Here is a 27,576-nt window from a genome sequence, read left to right as displayed (position 1 = left end):
TTTCTAGTAAATTTATAAAAAAAACCTTCCAATAGAATTTCCTCAACCTTTGCACAAATTTGCCTCATTGTAAAAGATTAAAACAAATGCAATGTCATATTAATTGGTCAAATTTTTATGCAAAAACTTAGATAAAATTACACCATTGTAAAGGGGGGGGCATACATTATGACAAAATCGTTCAAAACTAAAAAATATTTATCATAAATTGCACACTTCTGTAAAATAACAAATAAAAAATGCATGTGCCTTTCCAAACCATTAATACTATTACAAATTATTATTTCATTAAATCAATGTCATAATCAATTTTGTATACGAGTTGTCAATCGAAATTTCTGAGTAAGAGTTATCGATCTTCCGCTTCACTTCTTGGAAACCAAAGTGAAAGAAAGCAGTTCAAATCATCAACTTGATATTTTTGGGATTTAGATCTAGTACAGGTAAAAAAAATGTAGTTTTTGCAGTAATGAAGGGGTTAGTAGAATGTGGTCTTCTCATTAACATAACTATATATTGCTAAATAATGCATCCCTACACACAATAACTCATGTCGCGAGGGGATGCTCCGCCTAGCGGTGCCCTTGTTATGCTTCAAACGATTAAAGTTATGAATGGCCTTGTACTTTTCAAAAAGAAATTAAAATGAAAGATTGTTAACGCACGACGACGGACGAGGAACAACTACAATAGGTCACCTCAGTGACCCAGCTGACTTAAAATATTAAGCATTTCTCATCTTATTTTACTTTAAAAACTTCAGAGAGGACACTCTAGATCAATTATTATAATTTATTAAGATTTGTAAAATATGCATGGACCAAAATGATGCGTAAAAGATAGCTCTACGCTAGTACTTTTCGTGAACCTACAGTGACTGCATATATGTGACATCTATACTTTACTTAAGATTTACGTATGCTATTTTTGGCACTTGGCTTAAATGTTTCTTTACTTCTACCGACAAATAAAAAAAAACACGACTATAATTTTAAAATGTCGCTAAATATTCAATCTAAAATTGAATATTTCATTTTTTTAAGTATGTCATTACTTGAAATATATAATAAGTTGATGATAAAGCAACTAAAATACATATAGAGCTACAAAATGAATGGTATTCTAGCATTACATTGTATTTGAGATTATGCCAACTTTGTTTAAAACTCGTATCAATTTTCTGTATTCATTTTTAATACTAATATTTATGTTTTATTTAGAAACGTCATTACACACACAAAAAGCTTAAATTTTCTGAAATAACCCCCCCCCCCTCTCTAAAATTATCTGCTGTAGCTTTAAATGACTTACTATCTAGAATCTTTATCATTACCAATATCATTATTAGACGATTAAAATAACCAAGATTTTTTTTAAACAATCAAATCTCAAATCTTATGAAGTTATTGAAACTGTTCACGTAGCCTGACAGAACTCTCGCCGTTAGTTTTCGTCTTGTTCTCAATAACGAATGTACAATATATACTATGTACTTATATCAATTCAATGTATCAATTTTTCCATTTACGTACACAATTTTGTCATAAACTTCACACATAAACAGTAATCACATTCAAATAAAGGACTCCGTTTCTATCTATGTGATGTAAATGTCTTTATCATGTTTTTTTCTACATGTAATTCAAATGCAAACTGATATCTTATCGGATTAAAGTTATTTATTACCGGGCTTGTTGGAGTAAACTACACACATTTATACAGGTAAACATTTAACTGTTTATTGTTATCCCCTCGCGCAACTTGTTGCATCGCTACTGTGCGTGTGTGTGTTCGTATGTGTGTATGTACATGTATGTGTGTATGTATGTATGTCTGTATGTATGTATGTGTGTGTTTGCACTCCATTTCAATTTCCTAGTAAATTAATAAAAACCTTCCAATAAAATTTCCTCAACCTTTGCACAAATATGCCTCATTGTAAAAGATTAAAACAAATGCAATGTCATATTAATTGGTCAATTTTTTATGCAAAAACTTAGATAAAACTACACCATTGTAAAGGAGGGGGGGGGGCATACATTATGACAAAATTCGTTCAAAACTAAAAAATATTTATCATAGATTGCACACTTCTGTAAAATAACAAATAAAAAATGCATGTGCCTTTCCAAACCATTAATACTATTACAAATTATTATTTCATTAAATCAATGTTATAATCAATTTTGTATACGAGTTATCAATCGAAATTTCTGAGTAAGAGTTATCGATCTTCCGCTTCACTTCTTGGAAACCAAAGTGAAAGTAAGCAGTTCAAATCTTTTGGATTTTGATCTAGTACAGGTAAAGAAAATGTAGTTTTTGCAGTAATGGAGGGTTAGTAGAATGTGGTCTTCTCATTAACATAACTATATATTGCTAATAATGCATCCCTACACACAATAACTCATGTCGCGAGGGGATGCTCCGCTTAGCGGTGCCCTTGTTTAATTTTTATGTTCATTTTCAAGGTGTTTCATATACTGTAATAAAAGGTGAATTTTAAGGAAATTAGCAGTTTGTAATTTGTTTGATTAAGGTTTGTTGCTTTTTTTAAAAATATCTTCATTTTCAACAGCTTAGTTATTAGCATATAATATATTATATTTTAACTAATTTGACAGTTTAAAGACCTTATTTACATTAAACCGACAAAGTTACTCTACATACATGTATATCAAAGAATATTTTATTAACAAAATCTTTCTTCTTACTTCTGTTTGATAACAATGTAATATACAGTAACGTATTTGACTTTACACATTCTGTATATCTATATTTGTTTTTTAAATCAATAGTCTACATTGAACACCTTATGACATTAATATCATCTACGAACACAGGTATGCTCAAAACAAACATTATGCTGTAAAGCAGGGTCTAAGACTTGATAAGAGGTAAACATATCTGTTATGAATTTGCGTAAATTAAATTTTGTTATCAGATTGGGGATATAATATCCACAATGTTTTGTTGTTGCGAATATTCTTTTGAATACTTAAATTTTTGTTTTGCACGGTATTGTACATAAATTATGTTCTAGAAAAGAACTGCAGCGACTGTATACTGCAAATCGCCCCATTTTCTGGCTTTTCTATATTTGCAAACGGTATTGCCCAGTCTTGAGTTTGCCCATACACAATTTATGGTACATGTATTTTACTAACACAGCAATTAGCCTCCCACCACTTTTACTTTCTCTTTAAAACTAACCTTAAGTTCACTTATTGGTATATTAAGAATTTGTGAACTTATTGTTTTCAATTTCATCTTTAGTCTTTTTTTAATGACAAAGTATCTCAGTAAGTTATATTTTTTTACAAAACGAAGATACATTCCTATTATATGAAAGACACAGATAAAAAATAACTGACCCTACAATATGTTTGTTTGACCAGTACTAGTAAATGGATTGTAATGAATTGTACCTGGGGTTCGTGAATGCTTATTAGTGGCTTTTACCCAACAGCTGAACACAATACTTAACATGTCATATGATTGTATATATAACAACATACATTAGATAGTATTAAAAGTTTATTGTTTAGAATATAAAATCAAGTTTTAATTTGACTATACTGTTTATAGCTACAATAATGTAGCCCTCTCCGAGTTTTTATATCTGATGTGTACTGGAAAGGGCTACAATTCCATATGATCTCTGTGTTGTTGCAAAATTATTTTTAATGCGACTGACATCGGTCTGATGAAAAGATCGTTTTCATATTTGTTTTCCTTTAGCTAAAATGATTGATTTTTCCAAAACAAAAACAAAAAAAACCCAGGTTAAACAAGCTAACCGTTCAAAATTCAAAACCAGATAAAACACACCAGCATGGTTACCAGTCCTCTTCTTTAACAGACATGACAGTTCTAGCGTGATTTTGTGGGATTTACGCTTGGAGATTTCATGGACTTGAAAACCTGAATGTCAGTGTAAAGAAGCGATCTTGTCTCGTTCTATCTCAAAAACAACATTTATGGAAGAAGTATATAAAGAAAATTCATTTTTACCGCGCTATTTATGTTAAAAATGGGGTAGTTCCAATATGATCGGCTCCCAAATTATCATTGACTGTCTCAAAATAAAATTGATCAAGGTCAGTAAACATGGCGACCAAATTCAATTTGTGTTGTTGACAAACATGAAAAATAACAAATATATGGGATATATTTGATATTTTGGATTAATTTATGCCATACACAGCTACAATGTTTGAGTTCAGGCAAATGGTATTGTTATTTATATACGATTTGAGCAGAAATCGTTGCGGGAGTGAATCACTCCAACATTTGCACAGTTATGGAGATCCTATGGAGTTTGTTTGTAGCCACCCCCCCCCCCCCCCCCCCCAGAAAACAAATCGGGAGAGGGCTACATTATTACTTTGTATTGACTTCGTTTAAAAATCAAATTTCAATGACATTATCGGTATTCTCAAATATTCACACTTAATTTGTCATAAGAATTGCTCTATACACGTATCCAGTAATTCGTCGGCCATGTGTTTGATCGGAGTTATCGTTCCTGATCTGAGTAAACATACTTCCGGTTTCGATAGCGTAAAACTGAAAGTTGAGGAAAGTTGATAGTTAAAAGCCCTGTTTTAAAAGTAAATAAACTCTACATAAGTCTTTATATTGTCTATAAGGCAAATGTTGTCAAATACTATATTTTTCTTCGTAATAATCAAAGGATCCTTGTGCATATCGTCAGAGCCATATATGTATGTACGTTCCTGATATCGTCAAGTACGTAACGTTAGTATTTGTTGGATTATTAAGATACTGGCTATAAAACTATATCTAATTTTATTCATCCAAGGCGATATTTAATTGTATTAATTTTTTTCATAGTCTATAAAAAACTAAATGATATAAGACATAAATATCCCCCTGTATGATCAATGTTTGGTAAGCATTCTGTGCAAGTTAATTTGTGTTGAATCAGAATGAAATATATTAAAATTCTTAAAAAGGAAGTTGTGCGAGTCCATATTGCAAGGAAGTTCTTAGTTACTACTTCCTGTATGAAACAGTTGGAGTATTTATGCGTTAATTAACTGTCAGGGTTGCCCTAGCTTGCACTTCCATATGAGTAGAATGACTTGTGGTGGATGGGGTAGAGACCTTTGATGACCAGTCTAGACGGGACTCCCAAAACGGAGTTAACTCCCAAAACGGAGTCTTTGGCTCCATCATGCATTGCGGTAAAATGGCGTTTCTAATGTAACCAACGTGCGAGTTATGCCCCTTAGTTCTAAATAAATCTTTAAAATTGGCCAAAAACACGACAAAAATTAAATCTAAACTTTCAAAAACATTTCTGAACGTTATTGTGTCATGTTAATGTCATATGTTCATAACCGTTTACTTGTATTACGTAAGATTAATTTTTAAAATGAAAAATTCACCCAAAACTTCGATCATGCACAATTATAACTGTTTTAAAATAAATTTAACGCTTGGATATGTTTATTTATCACTGTTCGTTAAAAGTAGGCCTATAGTCTCATTTTAATCTTTTTCATGCTAAATTATCCAATTATCTTGAATAATTATGTATTTAACATGGTTTCCTAACATCGCAAATGCCGCGAGTGATTATAATTGTTTTGATGATAATAAATTTATCAGTTCAATTTAAAGAGTTATTGAATCAAGAGTGACAATTTGTTTTATTTTCTGTGCTTTTAAACAACCGATCCTATTTTTTAGATACTAAAAAGACGTTTTTTAATCATCGCTAGAGCAACCAGTTTTTGTTAGTATTCGAAGCTTTTTTCGTTTACGCACTTATCAATTTGTATGTTTGGTGATTTTAAATTGTAACACAATACGAAAGAAGTAAAATTTAATGCAATTTACCTTTTATTAACGATTAAATTCCATGAAAAACACAAAAATATCACTTTTTAAGCATCGTCCAAACATCCAACTTTGGAGATAAATAACTTTCTTAAGTGCAAATAAACCCCTATTTCGTGCAAATACGATCGATAGTAAATTATATCCTGGGTCTTTTAAAACATGTTAGAAGTCTGCCAACACATGCAGCACTTTGCAAGACGATTTTTTGTTGACCCCATGTTTTCATCGAGAAATCGCCATATTTTGTACCAGTGCGCATGCGTAGACTCCCAAAACGGAGTCCAAAATGCTTGCAGAAATTCACTTCCGTTGACTCCGTTTTGGGAGTCCGTCTAGACTGATGACTGTTTGGTTAGCTCATTGGTAGAGCAACTTTTATACTAGTATGCTAGTATCCAAGCTCAAAATTCTAGTGCAACCACAATATACTCTCTTACAGCCTTGCTACTAAAAAGATATTGGTTTGTCTGTAGCATGGCATTACATACATGTGTAAAGAAAGGGGGCATTGTGGTAAATAGGGCTTAGGATAATGGATACAGGCCAGCTTGCCAAGATGGCTCGGTGCATAGTGGCTGCTAGTAAAACAGTTATCATTGGTTTATTTCCAAATCTAACCACAATTTCTTCTCTTACTGCAGTACTTTTTATTCTTCAATTGCAAATTGTTTGCATGATAGAGACTCTTTACAGCTTCCTATATTTTAAACATTAGTAGTTTTGTTTTATGGAATGCATAGTTTGTTGGTTCAATTATCAGGTTACAGCTGATGAATTTTCAGAACTGAACAAAGATAAATTAACATATGTATCTTTAAATGGGATGAGGGTACATTGTTATTTTGTCATATTTTTCTTTAATGCATGATTTGTCCTGATTCTATAATTAAATTTTGCTACTAAAAGTTCGGCAAGCTAACACAAACTCAAAGATTAAAAATTCAATTGAATTTGATTTTTCTATACTGATAATTATAAAAAGGAAAAGAATATTTGATTTATCAATTTTCAATTGTTCAATTCATTTTTTTATTGGAAAGACAGTTTCTTTTGCTACAAGGAAATGGTAATATTTATTTTCAAAAAACAATTTCAGATTTTATGACCATGCTGTTCAAAACATCCTTTATGAAAAATGATGTTTAAATGCAACTTGTCCTGCTACTAATTTATTCTGTGTGCAACTAACAACTTGTGCGCGTTCTTTAGGTGTGTGTTTAACCCTACCCTGCCATCAAAAACAGTTTAACTGTATGCCTGCACGTATCAGCTTTGTGAACTACAATATAAGTGATTGATAATTTATTATTTCATTTGCTTCTGCATTCATCCTCTAACTTTTCTTTGCATAACAGCTAAATGTATATGTATGCTTGTGCTTAAAACAAAATTGTGCTTCAGTTTTAATTATTTTTTTGTTGTTGCCTAAGATATTTGTTAGAAGGTAACAGTATATATACCGGTATACATGTACCTTTGTCTTTTAACATGTCAAAAAGAAATTGTTGTATAATTGGTTGCTCAAATGGGGGAACCAGACTTAACATCTGGAGGAGCAAAATTTGTGTAATACATTCCAGTAACTTTGGAAAATATCCATGTGTTTGCAAGCCTCCATTTCAGTTATATCCATTTCCCTCTGAGGATGAAGTGGATAAAAGACAGGTATGGATCAAATTTGTTAACAGAAAGGATCCAAAAAATCCCCCGAAAAACTGGCTTCCCAATTCTGACTCCAGAATATATTCAAATCATTTTGTTGACAGTATCCCTACTTTGAAAAACCCATATCCAACATTTAATGTAGGCCATTCACAAACAGCGAGTGCTCCCAGAAAGCCCCCTAAAACAGGTGAAATTATTTAAAAGATTGACACCCCCGCAAAAAAGCCTAAAACTGAGCCATCAAACTGTGTGTCACAACCTGATACTATTGTACCATCTAGCTAAAATGTGTCCACCACTGTAAGCTATGATTATGATTATGATAACTGCCATCGTTCCTCTTGTATAAGAAAGGATGCAGAAATCAAAAAGTTAAAAGCACAAATTACCAAATTGTCTATTGAAAATAAGTCCTTAAAATCCAAACTGCTAAAAAGGATGGACCAACCTTTTGGATTTGAAGATCTTAGAACAGATGAACAAATCAGATTCTACACAGGTATTCCTAGTGTACAAGCTTTTGAAGCTATACTGAGTGTAATAAAACCATATCTATCTAAAGTCGACTACTGGAATGGCCCATCTCTTTTAAGTCACCCACTGAAAAACAAACTTAGTAGACAGAACAGGGGAAGAAAAAGAAGCCTATCTGTAAAGAATGAGCTTCTTCTTACATTGATGAAAATTAGATTAGGCTTATTGAATGAAGATTTAGCACAGAGATTTGGGATTTCAAAACAAAATATTTCAAATATTTTTACAACAAACATATTTTTATCTAGTGTTTAATCCCACCAAAGATATGGTGAGGGAAAATTTACCCCCCTCATTCAGAAATCAAGCATATAACTCGGTCAGGCACATCATCGATTGTACTGAAATATTTCCTGAGACACCCCAAAAGTTCGTATTGATACATGGAGTGACTACAAGCACCACAATACATCAAAATACTTAGTTAGTATTACTCCTTCTGGAATGATGGGGATGGGGTGGTCGTACCAGTGATAAATTTATAACTGTGAATTCTGGTTTCCTTAAACTCATTGAACCATATGATAAAGTCTTGGCAGACAGGGGTTTTCCAATAACGGAAAAACGTTGTTGAATGCTGAGCTTCTGATACCACATGGTAGGCGTGGAGCATTTCAATTTACAAAGCAAGAAGTTGTCAAAACTAAACAAATAGCAAATAGAAGAATATATATCGAACAAGCTATCAGAAGAATGAAGTGTTTTCGTATACTAAAGAATGAAATTTCTCTGACTTTATTTCATCATTTTGATGATATTGTTCGCATTGTTGCAGGCCTTTGCAACCTGTACCCTTCACTGCCAAGATACTGAACAATGCAAACAAAATAATCAACTAAGTGTAAAGTCAGAGAAATTTCATTGAGTACATAGCTAGTGTACAAATAATGTCATGCAAGCTCCTTGCCCTTAATTATACTTAACTTTAAATATTATGTATAGAACTTATACAGTATTCTTTAAGACCTGAAGTCAATTTCAGAAGTTAAAAGCATTCACTTAATTCTTCAATGCAAGAACATTTTCTCATAGATACATGCTGAATCTGTACCTGAATATTATGGAACAATAATTTAACTACAATATGAACATAACCATCTGTCTGTGTTCTGTAGAGCAGAGTTTTTCAAGATCCCACAATCTTGCGCATGAAAGTTTGTATGGTTTCCTTTCATCATCCTTATGTAATGCTGCTTTGCAGCGGGTTCCATGGCTTCTCCATGTTTAATGGCTTTCGGGCAAGGCTTGGTGTCATCTGAATTAATTATAAAAAAAAAACCACCTATCAATCATTATTTATTTACACAATAGTGCATCTGAAAATATATATGATTGTTGATTTTTCATGGAGACAAATTTTGAAGGCAAAATATAATTTATCTCCTTTTATTTATATTGACGTCCTAGCTATCATTCAAAACACCTGAACAATTTGCTTTTCCAATTATTTGTTTCAACAGTGATGAAACTGAAACATGTTCATCGGGTTTTCTCTTTATAGTGTTCACCTTGGTATATACTGAGTAAACCCTACCATAAATTGTATATTTTTAATTTATTTAATCTTAAAATTAATACATGTATTAATACATGTATTGATGTTGCTGAATTTTTTTGAAAAAATTCAAACTTAGAGTTGTTTAATTTGTCTTTACTATGATTAAGAAATAAACAGTAATGTTGAAATGTTAATTTTGTGATATGGATTCAAATCAAAAGTCTGAAGGACTTAAAGTTCAGAAGATATGATAATGTACTTATTCATATTCCTGTGAAATATTTAGCAATTATAACATCACTTCTGACTCTCCAATTTTATTTGGTCATTGGAAATGCATTCCTAAAGCATTGTAAATAATAAAAGCAGTAAAAACAATTTGACCAAAATCGTGACCATGCCCCTTTAACACCATCCGCTTCACCATGCCATCCTGTGGAGAGTTTAAGAGGATCGGGGATCACCGTACCTTCTATACTTAGCATGTCGGTGTACTCTCTCTTCTTGATAATCATAGCTTCCTCGTTTGATAGTCGCACAGGCACTTTCATTCTAACAGCTGCTAAGCACAAGGCTGCAAGCTCTGCCTTGGTACCGTCCTTATGTAATCCCCTTTTATCCAAAAAACACTTTAAAGATTCAACTTTCCAGGTAAAAAATGTATCTAAACTTATAGAATCTGGGTCGTCTATATCCATGGTAAAATGGTAAAATATACGATGAAAAAAGTTCCACCAGTACAAAAACACGTATAAATATGAATAAATGTAAGCAATATAAAAACGATATCAAAACTGTCAAACAGCAAATCCAAATATACGAGAAGAGTTTAGATTTACCGCGGTTTCTAATGACGCTTCGTTTAAAGCGGAAGTGTCTTTACTCCGCGGCGCTTCGATCGATTTCAAAGGGCGATAACCGCAACACGAATTACTGGATACGTCTATATGACAATCATTTTATTGGTCATTTTTCAAGAATGTACTTTTGAATATGTATATAACATTTTTTTTTTCAGTAATCAAGTCATCTTGGAAATCCCAGCCATCAAAGCAAATATGCCAAGCTGTCCCATATGTTTCGAGGAAACCATTAATCCACACTTTTGCGTACCATGCCGACACGTTTTTTGTTACGACTGTATTTCTGCATGGACAAACGGAACATGTCCATTATGCAGAGAAAGTATCACTACATTTAAACCAATTCAACTAGCACAGACTTCTTCCAATGGTACTGTTTATCTTTTAAAGGGGCATTGTCCCAATTTTGGTCAACATTTATTTTTACGGTTTTAATGTTTACAATACTCCAATGAGGCAATATTTAATAGTCAATCGAAATTTGAGCGTCATTCGCCGAGTAACCCCTGCGAATGTGTTCGGAATGTTTTCTTTATCGTTGCTAAGTATGTAATAAATCCAGAGGTGCTCGAATGAAAGTTCACGAGACTTCATCGAGATTTGTTCAGTTCCTGTGAAATTCCGAGCGGAAGTATAAATATCCGGATAATATTTTCAAAATACGAAAGTACTGGTCGTTTTTAGCTCACCTGAGCCAAAGGCTCAAGTGAGCTTTTCTGATCACAATTTGTCCGTTGTCTGTCGTTGTCGTCGTTGTCGTCGTCGTCGTCGTTGTTAACTTTTCACATTTTCATCTTCTTCTCAAGAACCACTGGACAGATTTCAACCAAATTTGGCACAAAGCGCCACTAGGTGAAGGGGATTCAAGTTTGTTCAAATGAAGTGCCACACCCTTTTTAAAGGGGAGATAATTGAGAAGTATTAAAAATTTGTTGGTATTTTTCAAAAATCTTCTTCTCAAAAACTATTCAGACGGAAAAACTTAAACTTGTGTGGAGGCATCCTCAGGTAGTGTAGATTCACGTTTGTTCAAATCATGGTCCCCGGGGGTAGGGAGGGGCCACAAGAGGGGGATCAAGTTTAACATAGGAATATATAGAGAAAATCTTTAAAAATCTTCTTCTCAAAAACTATTAGGCCAGAAAAGCTCAACTTTGAGTGAAGCATCCTCAGGTAGTGTAGATTCAAGTTTGTTTAAATCATGATCCCCGGGGGTAGGGTGGGGCCACAATTGGGAAATCAAGTTTTATGTAGGAATATATAGAGAAAATCTTTAAAAATCTTCTTCTCAAAAACTATTAGGCCAGGAAAGCTCAACTTTGAGTGGAAGCATCCTCAGGTAGTGTAGATTCAAGTTTGTTTAAATCATGATCCCCGGGGGTAGGGTGGGGCCACAATAGGGGGATCGTGTTTTAAATAGGAATATATAGAGAAAATCTTTAAAAATCATCTTCTCAAAAACTATTTGGCCAGAAAAGCTCAACTTTGAGTGGAAGCATCCTCAGGTAGTGTAGATTCAAGTTTGTTTAAATCATGGTCCCCGGGGGTAGGGTGGGGCCACAAGAGGGGGATCAAGTTTAACATAGGAATATATAGAGAAAATCTTTAAAAATCCTCTTCTCAAAAACTATTTGGCCAAAAAAGCTCAACTTTGAGTGGAAGCATCCTCAGGTAGTGTAGATTTAAGTCTGTTCAAATCATGATCCCCGGGGGTAGGGTGGGGCCACAATTGGGAGATCAAGTTTTACATAGGAATATATAGAGAAAATCTTTAAAAATTTTCTTCTCAAAAACTATTAGGCCAGGAAAGCTCAACTTTGAGTGGAAGCATCCTCAGGTAGTGTTGATTCAAGTTTGTTTAAATCATGATCCCTGGGGGTAGGGTTGGGCCACAATAGGGGGATCGTGTTTTAAATAGGAATATATAGAGAAAATCTTTAAAAATCCTCTTCTCAAAAACTATTTGGCCAGAAAAGCTCAACTTTGAGTGGAAGCATCCTCAGGTAGTGTATATTTAAGTCTTTTCAAATCATGATCCCCGGGGGTAGGGTGGTGCCACAATTGGGGGATCCTCAGGTAGTGTAGATTCACGTTTCTTCAAATCATAGTCCCTGGGGGTAGGGTGGGGCCACAATTGGGGGATCAATTTTTACATAAGAGTATATCGAGAAAATCTTTTAAAAAATTTCTTTTAATAACTATTTGGCCAAGAAATCTCAAATTGGCGTGTAACCATCCTCAGATAATGTAGATTCAAGTTTGTTCAAATCATGGTCCCTGGGGGTAGGGCGGGGCCACAATGGGGGATACATTCTTATATATAGAGAAAATCTTTAAAATTCTTCTTCTCAAAAGTATTAGGCCAGGAAAGCTCAAATTTGAGTGGAGGCATCCCCAGATCATATAGATTCAAGTTTGTTTAAATAATAGTCCAGGGGTATGGTGAGGCCACAATGGGGGATGAAATTTTACATAGGAATATATAGAGAAAATCATTCAGAATCTTCTTTTTAAAGACTATTTGGCCAGAAAAGCTTAAACTTGTGGAGAGGCATCCTCGGGTAGTGTAAATTCAAGTTTGCAAAATCACAGTCCCTAGTGGTAGGGCGGGACCGTGATGGCGGTTTGAATTTTTACATAGGAATATATAGAGAATATCTTTAAAAATATTCTGGGAAAGTTTTTTGGTCCAAAACTCAATACTTAGTGTGAAAGCACAGGTTATGAGATTAAAGGTGGATTTAAGTTTGATGAAACTATGATTCCCTAGAGAATAGTGGGGTCACGAAATGGGGGGGGGGGGGTATATAGGAATAGAGAAAAGTCTTAGAGGTACAACAACAAAAGGGGCTTAGTATTTACCAAAAAATAAGAGGTGGATAAAAATTGGCAGATTTTCAATTTTTTTTTAGCAAGATCTACTGTACTCAGTTGTTATGATATTTTGATACTGTAATGCTTATTTGATCAGAATTAAGGCAATTGTTGCTCAAGTGAGCGATTTGGCCCTTGGGCCTCTTGTTCATATCATATCCTACTTTGATTTATGTTAAAACATGACAATCTTTTAAGATGTATGTCTTATTTCACCATATAGCGGCTATTTATATTGAACGATAATATTCAGAACAGAGTTATCGTTCGTGTTCAACCACGTGTAGAGTGGTTGAAAATATAAACATTTGGTTTGCTTAATAACATCATAGCCATGTTTGATGCTTGCGGTGTGCAATACCATGTTTTTAAAAAAACATAATGAGTGTCTGTTTTGCTTCAAACTTAGCATATCGAGCAATTTTTAAGGAACATTCTGCATAAAATAGTATAGTCTGTTTCATTATTGATACTTACTATTACTAGGTCAGACGCAGATCAAAAATTAAACCTAAAGGGGGTCTCTACTAAGCATGTTAATTGTTGCAACAGCAGACAAAACTATTTTTTGTATTGTCACGTTTATTTCTAGAGCACATTTTATTCACCAATTAATGAAGCTAAAGTTTAAATTCAATAAACCACTAGATTTCATATTTGATTACAAGTACCTAGATTCTATGAAATAGATTATAAATACGAGGCACGATTTTTACTGCGAAACTGAAAGGGTCAAATAAAACCACGTGGTCTAAAATTTAAATAACAATAGCATTCGCAGGGGTGGAGTTATCGGTATATAAATGAGATATGTAGAGCTTACAATTCTTGTTTACATTTTGAAGGTTGAAGTGAAAATTCCAGGTTTAGACCTAAAATGACAGTGTAAACGTTAGGAACTATTTTTTATGCTAAAAATGAATAAGAAGATAGACAAATCAGTTTGAATTTTTTTTTACTGGTATATTGAACCTTTGTAAACAAACAAACAAAAACAGGGCCTTGTTTACATGATAAAGAATTGTACACCATATATCTTGCTTATTTTTCTACGACTGACTTAATTTGATTATTAGAAATGCATTTCTTAAGCATCGTAAATAATAAAAACAAAAAACAGAGTTTGACCAAAATAAGCCTTTTAGGTGGAATGGGACCCCGCCATATTGTGACGTACTTTCTTTATCGAAATGCACAATGAAATCAAGTTTAATTTTTTCTTTTTTTCTATCCTAAATTTGTTATCTAACATAAATTGGTTCGAGCGTCTATATACTAAGTATCTGTAGGTTATAGTTATAACCCCGCTGGTGCTTTTATAATAATTATTTTTACCCTAATTAAAGTATTTAAAACCCTTTTTTTTACATAAATTGTAAAATTTAAATATTCTAAAACGGTGAAAGTATTTTGATTATAATGTACTTTTATCCACATTAATATTGACAGGTGTTCCATATCACCCTAATAGTTTAATTTGATATAATATTTAAATGAAGTTTATCTCGTATATCATTCATTGTTATAATTCATTTTTTATTCATCTTTTATTTTCATATTCACAAGGTCAGTTGATCACTAATAAAATCATGATATATTTTCACAGATTCTCCAAACTACGCTGAGAAGAGCAAACTGTTTTCTATAGTTCTGGTGATTACCTTTTTTCTCGTAGACCTTCAGAGTTGCTCTGGATTTTTGCGTTGTGTTATTTACCCTCCTTTTCGTGACATATGCCTTATTGTCTGGGAAATCCTCTACATCCTAGCAATGGCAATATTTACTCCTTTTAAATGTATCTATAGATTACTGATTGAGATAGTCATTTATGAGCTTTATGATTTTTTCATTGCTGTTTGTTACATGCCTTTAAATATTGGGAAAATCTTACTAAGTTTGCCAATATATCTTTTTGACGGTGTTAAAACATTTCTGCTCGAAAACAGCTGGGCAGACCTTCTGCTTAGAGCGATTCATATTTCCCTTATCGTACTTTTTCTAATCTTCTCTTCGCAAACGAGCATTCTGCGGCAATTCGAAAACATTGAAAGAAAACTGAGAGCCCATTTTAGAAATGTTGCTGAAAGATACAAGCGTAGACTAAAGCAGTCATAAAAGTGTCGACTGATTAAAACAATCCTCTAGTCTTATCAAGAATTTAAAGAAAACAAAGTCGGTCGACAGAAGAAAATACATGAGTTAGCTTGATTTTTAAACAATTTTCACCGATAAAAAGTATTTATTTATATCATTCCACTCAACTTTGTTGCTCGAATTCATTTATCATTATTTTTTAGTTCATATTGACCTACTTAATAAATTTTTATTATTAATAAACTTGCTAAAACAAGCAAGAACAATGGGTCTGGAAACCCTGTGTACTCGTACCCTTGGCCTGGCCAGTTTATGTTTGACAGTCTGAGTGTATAGAATTTTTGACGATATTTATATGTACATGTGTATATAGTGAATTCGAAAAACAGACTGGTTGTTTGCTAATTCTGTCAGATTTAATTGTTAATCATTTGTTTAACTTTATATATTAAAACAGAAGACGATATTGAGCAGTGCTTTGATTAAAAATAAAATCACAAATAGTAATACTGTAAGCTTTAGACTTATTTTTTTATAGAATTGCCTCCTGTGTTTGTCATGGTACTTTAAATAGAATACTTAAAGAATTTACAACAGTGGGGATGTCGAACTGGCTCGCCTCCAACTATACAACATATCTTATGTGTCGTCTTTGACAAGAAGCATGCTGGGTAAAATCACAACCATGCCTCTTACATAATAGCAATCATTGAATTGATATAGAAAAAACCCGATAAATAATTATAAACACGACATGAATTAATTTTTAAAAAATTAATATTCTTCTCAAAGAATTCTCAACATATTAGACTGATGGCTTTTAACACTGTTACTAAGCGTTTGTAAAAATGCGATGTGTCTCACTGACGTCAGCATCGATGCTGCCCTCTCTGACTTAGGTGCTTAGAGATAACCCAGAAGGGAGGTAAGGATTTCAACAATATGGCAGCGCCATGATTGCAATAATTAGTTATTCTTAATGGTATATTATCTTACTGAGGAAAGCTTTGTCTAAATGTTTTTCAGATATCATTTTTTTTTTTACATCAAACTCACAAATGTGATCCCTTGATTAATTTTCATAGTCATTATTTGTTTTTATTCTATTATGTAAACTGAATGAGTTTGAATTTTTAAGGGACGGTTGTTGGGGGGGGGGGGGGGTCCGGATCCCCGACCCCCCCCCCCCCTCCTTTTTCCTCTAGATCTGCATGATTCAACAATACATAATAATTCAAATTTGGGAAATGAATTTGATTAGTAAGGAAGTGTGTTATTAAAATGAAAAAATAATAATGTTAAATACTAGTTTAGGACGACACGTACAGCGAAAAGTTTTAATTTGAAGAAATGTTTTATTAAAGTATTAAATAAATCATGAGATCCAACTTTATGTCCTAATTATGTGTTTGTACATTTAATATGTCAAATATTAAATAGCTGCAGCGTGTCGTTGCAAATTCCACACAGTGTGTTGTTATTTACTAGTATTATAGTATTCAGCTTTCATTTGGAAGGTAATGAATTGATTGAAAGGAGAACTTTACTATACTCAGAGTTGTCGTTCCCGCTACGGTCCACGCACCTTCACTGCTGTTTATATTAAATCCGGTTGTACAAGATCTAATGTATTTAATTTTTTTTCTTCCCTGTGCGTACATGAAAGGCTTAAACTAACAATAAGTTATATCTACCTTGTGTGCAAATAAAAGATCCAAATACTACCTTACTAACTAAAACCTTTAGCGGCGATGTTGCCATGCATTTTGTCGCGTGACTGCAGAGAAACTCGACTTTCTGGGTATTTCTAGAATTATTTTTCAGGCGTTGAGAGAGAGATGTAAAGGAAGCTGGCGTAGCGCGCTCTCTGGTAACAGAATACACTGTAGCTGCTCTTATAAGAAAAGTGAAAATTAAACAAAAAGAAATTTAAATTGTCAACACAAGTACTTCAGGGATGTTCAAAATATTTCTCTGAATTTTGTAAATATTAATAATAAAAAATTAAATTAAATTAATTTAATAGGCTTCCATAATGGAACATTTTTAAAGATTATTTGAAATTTGTATAATTCTGTCTATCTTATTTTCAATTATATCTTGTTAATCTTTTGAATTTATTCAAAAGTTTTAAAGAAGGAAGAAAAGTTATACATCAATAGTGCCAATTTTTTGTTTTAAAAAAACCCCGCAGCATACAATGTTCAAAATTTTTACGAAAAAAAATCTTCGGCAGAATCTTTTTTTCTGCATTGAATTTAGACCCTATATATGTTCCCTACACACACAAGAAAAAATACCCTGAAAAAACGTTTTTATTATCTAAATGTTCAATATAGTTAAGAAAAAATGAAACAGTAATTTGCTCAACATAAAAAATATTAAAAGAACACGTCGTATGTTTCCAGCGGTCAGAGACGAGAATGTACGTGTTCTTCCTTTATCGAGTCGCGCTTTCGTTAAACCGCCTGGTCATTTCCGATATATATAAGTAAGTCACGGTACAGACCTACAATGTACTGGTAAATATTCAGTGCGAATTGTGACAGTCTGAATGATAACTGTATGATCCCTAATTACTTGTATTTAGAATGAATTACAGTGTCAAAAATGTTATGTTCAATTTTCTTGCTTAATGACAATTAAATGCATAATCGCCACCTTTGGCTAGTTGTTATGAATTATGATTAACATTGCGATTTTTGGTATTGTTCTCTTGGTGACGTGTTAAGAACGATATAGCCAGCAGGCATATTACTTGAGACAGAGACCACATAGAGAAGTGTAGGCTCAGGTGACACCACGGCTCATATTGGGACAGCTCTTTGCAGGTACAAATTTGATAGAGTACATATATACTGTTTTCTTTTTTTTAAAATTTATATGAATAAGTTTAATTGATTTCTTTTAAAAACAACTAAAATATATACTAGAAAATTTGATGACAGTATTGATCTTTAACGGTGTGAAGCTAATAAGGAAGAATTACATTGTGTAAACTGTACTGTACGTGAAATGTTGACACTTTGGACAAACGATATTAAAAAATCTATTCTTTCCCAGTGTTACTGACCCAGACTTGTTTGGACATTAACGATTTTTTGGTAACTCTGTTTTTATTAGTTCAAAGCGAAACACTGACACATGCTATATGAGCTTGTACATACTTTGTTGAAGTTTACTCTGTTGACGACAAATCTGTTTTTATGTAAAATGCAACAAGAACAATTTAATTTGTAATTTAACTACCGTCATCTTTTATTTCTATAGGTCAGTTTCATAATTATGTTGTTGTAATTTTTTTTCAAAATACATAATACAGATTGATAGAACACATTAAAATACATACCCAAATTACGCGCACACTTCTACAATTCAACATCTAAATAACACAGAAAAACAGTTTTTGTAATTATTAAATGATCCAAAGTTTAATGTGAATTTCTTACAATTTGGAAAACTATGTTTGATAATTATAATTAAAAAAGATCATTTCGTTCGTATCCTGTCTGGTGGCGGCTTGGGCAATTCACGACCTGTCAGCGCTTGTCAATTCTGATGTGTACTAATACATAGTACATGTCCCCGGTAGTGAAACATTCCGTGCAAAAACAAAGCACGATATTCATTTAAAATTAATTATCGTATACTGACCGGGATCAATTTATTTGTTGATCCATGATTTGTTGTAATTATATTTGCGAAAATTTACATAGATCTGCACATATGTACATGTAAATCCCTAAAAAACAATGCATTTTGTTAAGATTGAATTTTAAATTAAAAACCAATTTTGTAAGTCATGGTTGTTATATTAAGCTGCGGAGTTGGAGAGAGAGAGAGAGAGAGAGAGAGAGAGAGAGAGAGAGAGAGAGAGAGAGAGAGAGAGAGAGAGAGAGAGAGAATAGGGGTGTTAGTTTAACATCATTTTCATTTACTAAATACAATAAGAAATTTGTTCAGCACAATTTTTTTTATAACATCTTGGTGTTTTTAAAATGACTGTTTAAATACGATTAACTTTTTTCTGTAGACAAACATGTCGAAGGCATCGCTGAAGCTACTGGTTACAGGAGCAGTAATGGCACTGATCGTCGTCCTTCTGTACACTTCAGGACAAGAGCAACCGGAAGTAAACAACCGGCAGACGATCCAACTACAACAGCAGCCTCTGGTTTCATCAAGTCAGAATTTCTCTCCGGAACAACAAAAAGAACAGCCAATCAGAGCAAAGGTTGCACCATGGTCACATGATCTCACTTCTTGGCGCCAAAATACTACTCTCTGTAGCCAACCTGAAGTGGACACGCCCTCTGTTCTGAAGACCCCGGGCGGGCCTGTAAAAATGTCCGTGTACGATCCCAGAAAAGATATATGGGTGTCTAGGAAAATCGTTAACGGTGGGGATTTTGATGGTAACAAGAGGCAACTAGTGTACTCTCTGCTAGAAAGGGACCCGGATATTAATTTTATAGATGTAGGGTGCAATATTGGAGTGTATTCCCTAACAATGGCTAAACTTGGGAGAAAAGTTCTTTGTGTTGACGCATTATACATTAATGTGGAACACGTGTGTTCTTCTATGGTGCAGAATAATTTCGAAAACTCTATAACTATAGTGATGAATGCGTTATCAAACGATAGGAAATACGTAGAACTTGGAGTTGACGATAAAAACTACGGGGGAACATTCGTGGACGAGGACGCGGGGGACGTCAAGAAAAAGAAAGGCCGGACCGTGACGGGGGGTCACTACACCAGTATCCCCTCTGTGATGATGGACGATCTATTACAGCTTCCGGTCATCAACATGTTTAATAAGTCGTTCATTAAGATGGACATAGAGGGGTTCGAGTGGAAAGCTTTACAGGGTGCGTCTGCATTCTTCAGCGCAATCGACGTTCGCGGTGTCTTCATGGAGTGGATATTTCACAAGGGAAAAGATTCGGGAGTAAAAATCACGGAGTTTATGGTTCGACATAACTTGTATCCTCACGCTCAGGTGACTTTAACAACATATCGACCTCTCGATGTCTCATTATGGGGAAATTGGCATTTTATGGACATTCTGTGGCTGAAGAGATAACACAGTATTTAGGTGTAAAGACTGTTGAACGTGTATGTCGTCATCTTCCCGTACTGTATAACAAAGAATTAACCCAGCCAAACAAACCAAGATGGTACATTGATCAGAAGAGGGTTTAGACATGGACGCAGACAATTCCCCTGTTTGTGGTCAGCGAGCAGTGTGTAAATGACAAGTGATGAGGCATGGACTATAAAACCGCGCTTAACGGTCCGTGCTCTTTGATACCACCTCACTGTAAGATGTACACAAAGAACGCCCCGTTATTCTAGGTTCAATACACGACGAAAAAGTTATTTAAGAATGAAATATAACAAGAGGAAACTGACACAAATCGATGATGAAAGTGGAACGCTATATGAAAGGTTATTGTATTTCCTTTGAAGTAAACAAATATAATAGGTGACTATAAATTTGAACCCACAATAAATGCTTTTATGACGTCGTACAAGTAGTTATTAATGTCCAACAGTGTACGTGTATTATCTACTATTGATCAAAACTTTGCACTTATACACATATACTCGCTTCATCTTTACAAAAATGGCAAATACAAATTATTTGGGTTTTTTATGTTGTTTTGAAAGGTCAAAGCGCAATATTTTGCGAGCTTGCAGAATTGCATCTTTATTTACAAAGGTCTAACGATTCGTTCGGAAAGTTACAATCGTGGCTTCGAGAAACAACAGATTTAGCTTAATCATTTATCAGAAAGAGTGTGTGTATGATTGCAAAAAAAAAACACCCTCTATACATTTTTGTAAGGTAAATTTAAAGTATGATGTGGGGAACAAGTTTCAATACATACAATTTAATGTTGTACAAAACATCCGTGTAATGATTATTTGAAATATTTTCTCAAAAGCACAAAATAATGGATCACAATTTGTAAAAGCTAATTTCAATCCATTATCATAAGAAAAACATATAAAATCGTACCCATCATTGAATCAACCCCCCCCCCCAAAAAAAAAAAAAAAATCATTTTCATTTACATTTAAATGATATTCATTTGTTTTTTGTGCAATTAAGCTTAAGTTGTCTATCAAATAAGAAGTTCCTTTCATAGTAAAGACTTTTACACTTTATGAACATCCAATTTCATGATCATATCGAAAGGTCAAAAGTAAAAGAGAATGACGTCATCTGAGCATTATATCAATTTTCACCTCTGTCAAGTATTTTAAAATTGAAATTAATGTATTGATAATCAAGAGTCATTTTTTCACTTTTTTATATAAAGGTAAATAATGGGGTCATGAAAATCATACAGTTAAATTTTGAAATTTGAAGAATAAAATTAATGTATAGGGACCTTTAAATGTTGGAAAATGTCGTCTAAAAATATATTCAATTTTACATATTATAGCAGAACTTACTTAAGGTTAGCATTTCAAAGTATTTAGGTGTCTTTAAATAACAGAAAGGCTCCATGTATATGTAGCAGCACCAACATTTGTATCCCCTTTAAAGGTAAGTTAATAGCATAGAAATTCTAAGGATGACCATTCCATTTTACACTCCACTGAAAGGAAAGTCAACGATAAGTTTTAAAGGAGTTTGAAGTGATGTGAGTAAAAATTGTGAGGTCAGATTACTTTTAAGTTTTCAATTTCTACAGATGTTATTCTAAAAATACAAAGTATTAAATTTTTAGAGAAATTGAATAGCAGGAAAATTTTGGCTTATCTGATTTGTAATATACATTGAATAGAAGTAATCAAAGGTTTATATTGATATTTGATATTACGAGAATATAATTATAGTCGGGATGTGATCAAATCTATCATAAAGCCATCGGACTTAACTGGATTTGATTACTCTTACACCAAAACTATCACCTAGTAATATTAAAAAAAGTGATTTGTAATTTCTTTATGATTTAATACTCGTTGTGACGCGCTTTTCAATTAAAATTATAAAAATTATGTTATATCGTATAACGTAGGTTGCCTACGTCATGCTAAGACTAAAGTAAAAAAAGGTATGAATCTGCCTGACGTTACATTTAAATTTTGTAAAGGTTGATGCCATTTTAAAAGTCAAATGACAGTTTTCATCTACAAAGAATAGCACAAAATTAATTATAAGCAATGAATTCAATACGTCTTCGCTGTATATGATATAAAATGGTTTGAAACTAATAAGAATTGAATTGATTCCTAACATGAAAGCAGTAAAACCAACTGATATTTACCCGAACGCTTTCGACCAAGGAGTTTTTGATCCAAGGTTGTTTTGTGCAAGTCAGGTTTAATTAAACCAAGTTGTTTTGGAGAAAATGTAAAACTTGTACATACAGACATATACATACATGTACTTATATGTGTCCTGAAGGTCACTTAAAGGGGTATGATCACGATTTTGGTCAAAAAAATTTTCCCGATTTAAATGTTGAAATGCTTCAGTGGGGCATTCCTATTAGGCAACCATTTGATTGCCATTAGTTGAGTTATAAGGGAGTTGCAGAGCTTACAATTCTTTGCCATGTAAACAAAGCTTTAAATTTGTTTACATTTTGAATGTGTTAAACGTTAGAAACTCTTTATCTATGTTTAAATTGAATAGGAAGGTTGAAAAACCAGTTGAAAAAGATTTTTTATTGGTATATTGAACCTATGTAAACAAAAACAGGGCACGGGCCTTGTTTACATGATACATATTTGTGAGCTCTGTATCTTGCTTAAAAGTTAACGACTGACTCTCAAATTTAATTTTATCATTAGAAAAGCATTCCTAAAGCATTGTAAATAATAAAAAAAGAAAAATAGAATTTGACAAAAATCGTGACCATACCCCTTAATGACAACAAAACATAGTTTATCGCTTTAAGGTAAAATGAAAAGGAATAATGTATTTTCAGTGAGCGTGTTCATGAAACATATCTGCGAATATATCGGGCATAAAATGTATACCACATGTAGCATATGGAATTGTTACAACGACACATCGACACATCTATGTAATGTTTTGGTATCAGCTAGTCATCTTATCATGACTGTTTTAATTTACAATTTCCGAACAATCGTCGAAATATATTAATAAATTGGTTTTTTAACGATTCTGTTAAAAATGATTGCAGCAAACGGAAATAACTCTTTACATAGAAAAAAGTAGTATCATCATCATCAGGGAAGTTACTCTCAGAAATAAGTTTTATCGTTAAAGCATTGTTGTTCCATTCAAAAATTTTTTTTAAAAACATGGTACATAACCGGATATCTGTAATTTACCACGCAAATGAAGAAAAAAAATACGAAAAAACTTCCTTATTAAGTTCTGCAATGCATGCTTTCACAGATTCCACATGATAATATTGTGAGTGGATATGGACAAAGCGAAGACTATCTTTATATATTATGCTGTTCTTTTCGCAATTAAATTCACTTCCGGTGAAAACCCGTGTCTGTCCAAGACGACACAGTGCCTCTGTTCTAACGACAGGGTGGACTGTAGTAACGGAAATATAACCGCCATTCCGTCAAAGTTCCCCTCGGGAACCAAGCAAATGTAAGTGTTAATCTAATAATCCTTAATCCTTTATAATTAATATATTATTAGGTGCACAATTACTTTTTTAATATTAATATTTTCTATGTTTTATTCAGAAGAAATTTAATTTTTGGTGCACTCAATTACAGCCTTCCCTTCAACAGCTCTTCGGAGTAAACTATGATAGAAATCACATTTTACTTAAAACATTTAAATCAAAGAAATGGATAATAAAAGATATTTTAATCTGTAATGGATTCTGGACAAGACCAGCTGGTAGTCCATTACCGCATCATCGAGATTTGGGTCGATAATCTGATGATGATTGTGATAACGTGATGACCGTGAAACGATGGTGCGATGACAATAAAAACATTGTGCCGGATAATTATGCCAGTGCCAAGGTGGTATTTTTGAACCCGTCTAAGCTGCATATATAGAAAAATTCAAATATGCCACATGATAGATCATTGCTTAAAGAGTTTACAACCACCTTTGTTATCATTGTATCTCACCTGTCAGGTGAGATATTTACCTTTCAAAAATAAATTCTTACAGGAAAATAATTTTTCCTACAGGAAAAACAATATTCCTACAGGAAATTTGAAATTTCCAATAGGAATACAAGAACTTCCCACAGGAATTTCAATTCCGACAGGATTTGATATAATTCGATAGGAGATATTCGTTTCCGTTAGAAAACTGCCTGTCTGAACCACATTTTCTCAGGAAATACCATTCTCCTACAAGAAATATAATTCCTTTAGGATTTTTAGAAAATCCCATAGGATTGTCAATATTTCCTGTAGGAGAATCATTTCTTTTATGGGAATTATCATTGTCTTATGGGTTATTAATTTATAAAGGTAAATATCTCACCTGTCAGGTGAAATACTAACAAAAAAAGTGGTAATATACTTTCTAGACAATTGTCTATCATATTGTACATGTATGTATGAAATTGTCCGAAACTGCCTCTTAAGCGGGTGCAAAAATGCCACATTGGCACTGGCATAATTATCCGGCACAGTGTTAAAAGCTATTGAGAAAACGTATATTTTATTCAACTCTTTTCTTTTAGATATCTCTATGGCAATCATATCACCACCCTACGTCGGAATTCCTTAAAAGGACTCAAAGAACTAGTTACTCTGTACGGTACCACCTTTTTTATACAAACAAAATACATGTAAAAGATACCATGAAATTTAATCATGTTGACTCACTTGTTACCAATTACTGTGTTTCATTATTATTTGGGAACATGCGTTTTTGAGGGTTAAGTTAAATCTGGCATTTAGCAGTTTTTTTTTAACATCTATATTCATGAAAATGGTTTAATTAACACAACTTTTGTCACAAGTTTTATTTGATAAACATTTGGTGTTGTAAACGAAATCTAGTATATGTAGTCAGTTAGTTATTTATTTGTTGTTGTTTTATATTTTAGGAACCTGTTTGAGAACAACATTTCGTATATTGAATCTGAAACTTTTTCCTTTATGCCAGCGCTAGAGGATATGTAAGCGCATTTTCTTTTCGTTTTGTTTTTGTTTTTGTTTGTGTTTGTTTTTGTTTTTGTTTTTTTTGTTTTTTTTTTGTTTGTTTGTTGTTTTTTTTTTTTTTTTGGGGGGGGGGGGGGGGTATTTCTTTTGTTTCATGTAGAAATACTGTGCTTGTTTAGTACACTCAAATGCAATAACTACAAAAGCTATCTACTCAAACTGTTTCATTGTATTACATGTATTTGTTTTTAGAATTTTAAACAATAACAGAATCAGAGAGTTGCTGTCGCTGACTTTTCTAGAGCTTGAATCATTATACGACATGTAAGTGTTACAGCTCCATGAGCTGATTAAGCCTTAACTGACGCAGTCAAATAAATTGATATTTTAAAATATTTTTTTTCTAATTTGCACTCAATAACAATTTTAGAAATAATTTTTTTTTTACAAAAAGTAGATTATATTGTAGATATTTAGAAAACAACCAACTCTCAGTGATTCATCCACGAGCATTTGAAAAACTTCCGAAGCTTGGAAGAATGTAAGTGTATTGTGATTCTGTATTTCATTTTTATGCATGCCTAAAAAGCTGGTATCAACTTCAAAATATACGATGTTTAACAAGTATAATATCACTATAAAAGTAATACGGACTTGAAAAACAATCGCTTAATTTCATGTCATCGTTTACTTTAATTTCCAGATACCTTGCCGGAAACAGATTACACTGTACATGCGCTATAAAGTGGTTTGTTGCGTACCTGAATGGGAATCCTAATCTATTTAACAGGACATCTGCATCGTGTTCTTCACCGACAACTCTTGTACAAAAGAAAGTTGCACTTCTGAATACCAGCAATCTTCAATGTGGTGAGAATTATACAAGATACGCGAAACGGGTATCTTAACGGCATGGTCCTAGATTTAAACCTAAAATTACATCAGTCATGATTATCATAAGTGATAGTGGGTGTTTTGTAAGTTTTCGAGGAGAAAATCTAATATTTCAATTTCGAAGATAACTGCATGCTGTTCATTATCAATAAAAAAAATGATACTTATTTCTTAACCTCAAATTATTCATTTTAACGTAGCGGTATTGTTTTATAGTCAATCAAATTGTTATTTACATTTTTCAACGTGTTTGGTAAGATTACATAGGTTTGTATTATTTACTGATTGCCGTTTTTGCTCAAGTGTTCTTTGCTTTTTTCTTTAACACTTTTTAATGTAGTATTTGTATCTGAAATATTTCTAGAGCAACAATCCAATAATATATTAGAAGGAAGAACTAGCCATCAAATGAGCTTGATTCAATACGGTATTTTTTTTACCTACACTATATATATACGTATCTGTTCACATTCTACCAAAAATCTTAATTAAATTCCCCAGGCAAAGAATTGTCAATATATAATGTAAATACATGTATGATTCAAATTAAAAACAGTCTCAATGGTATTTTTGGGAGTTGATTTTAATCAACTCTCCAATGCAGTTACTCTGGCAAACCGAAAGTGAAACAGTGTTTGGACCTAAGCACAAATCATCACCGATGACAAGATTTAGTTCTTGAAAATAATCGATAAATTCGATGTAATGTATCTTGAAGCATTGGTTTTTAAGAAACTTATTCATGAATACCTTGAAAATAGTCAGATGTTAAATAGTATGAACAATTTAGATATTTTTTGCAGTCGTATGTTTTCATACGCCAGAGTTCAATAAAGCCTCGTTCAACCATCGGCTGTCTCCGTAAATCTCCGACAAGCAGAGGGTCATTCTATATTTAGAGGTCGCGTCATCAAGCTATCACGTGACCTGGTGTACACATTCTCTTGTTTGTTGAAGATTAACGGAGACGGCCGATCATCTGGTTGAACGAGACTAGAGTTCATTATTGCTTGGATCCATACAATTTTTTGAATATTTCGATTACTTATACATAGTTTGATGGAATCAATTCTATCTCTTTTAATCATTACACAACACGATTCATACGGAGTTTTTCTCAAAATTCTTGTCGGAAAAGTCCGAGAATTTATATTATAAAAATGTGCGTAATTCAAAGACAGATTATAAACTACTTGCCAA

At 33.0% G+C, this 27,576-nt stretch overlaps 2 protein-coding genes and 1 long non-coding RNA gene across 6 annotated transcripts in view; all 3 read left to right on the top strand.

Annotated features, from left to right (window-relative positions):
- Positions 1-380: 380 nt before the first annotated feature.
- LOC128161786 (uncharacterized) lies at positions 381-15,908 on the top strand. 4 transcript variants are annotated; one of them, XR_008240411.1, is made up of 3 exons: positions 381-443; positions 10,587-10,801; positions 14,912-15,908. It is a non-coding gene; the product is annotated as an uncharacterized LOC128161786 (long non-coding RNA). The 4 variants fall into 4 exon arrangements; XR_008240410.1 differs by lacking the exon at positions 381-443 and adding an exon at positions 2,251-2,337; XR_008240412.1 differs by lacking the exon at positions 381-443 and adding an exon at positions 2,256-2,304.
- A 1,553-nt stretch (positions 15,909-17,461) lies between these two features.
- On the top strand, positions 17,462-20,926 carry LOC128159710 (uncharacterized). The gene is made up of 2 exons (XM_052822891.1): positions 17,462-18,230; positions 19,433-20,926. The coding sequence occupies exon 2, from the start codon at positions 19,439-19,441 to the stop codon at positions 20,483-20,485; it is 1,047 nt and encodes a 348-aa protein (XP_052678851.1). The 5' UTR covers positions 17,462-18,230; positions 19,433-19,438; the 3' UTR covers positions 20,486-20,926.
- A 2,854-nt stretch (positions 20,927-23,780) lies between these two features.
- LOC128160383 (uncharacterized) overlaps positions 23,781-27,576 on the top strand; it is a 21,258-nt gene continuing 17,462 nt past the window's right edge. Inside the window, exons 1-7 of the mRNA XM_052823692.1 lie at positions 23,781-23,995; positions 25,059-25,130; positions 25,428-25,499; positions 25,735-25,806; positions 25,952-26,023; positions 26,186-26,352; positions 26,741-26,803. Coding sequence (XP_052679652.1) covers positions 23,814-23,995; positions 25,059-25,130; positions 25,428-25,499; positions 25,735-25,806; positions 25,952-26,023; positions 26,186-26,352; positions 26,741-26,803 — 700 coding nt within the window. The 5' untranslated portion in view covers positions 23,781-23,813. The remainder of the gene's footprint in view (positions 23,996-25,058; positions 25,131-25,427; positions 25,500-25,734; positions 25,807-25,951; positions 26,024-26,185; positions 26,353-26,740; positions 26,804-27,576) is intronic.

This window comes from Crassostrea angulata, chromosome 8 (genome assembly GCF_025612915.1).
Source record: "Crassostrea angulata isolate pt1a10 chromosome 8, ASM2561291v2, whole genome shotgun sequence".
Lineage (NCBI taxonomy): Eukaryota > Metazoa > Mollusca > Bivalvia > Ostreida > Ostreidae > Magallana > Magallana angulata.
The sequence above is the reverse complement of the archived record's forward strand: the minus strand, read 5'-3'. Positions and strand labels throughout refer to the sequence as shown.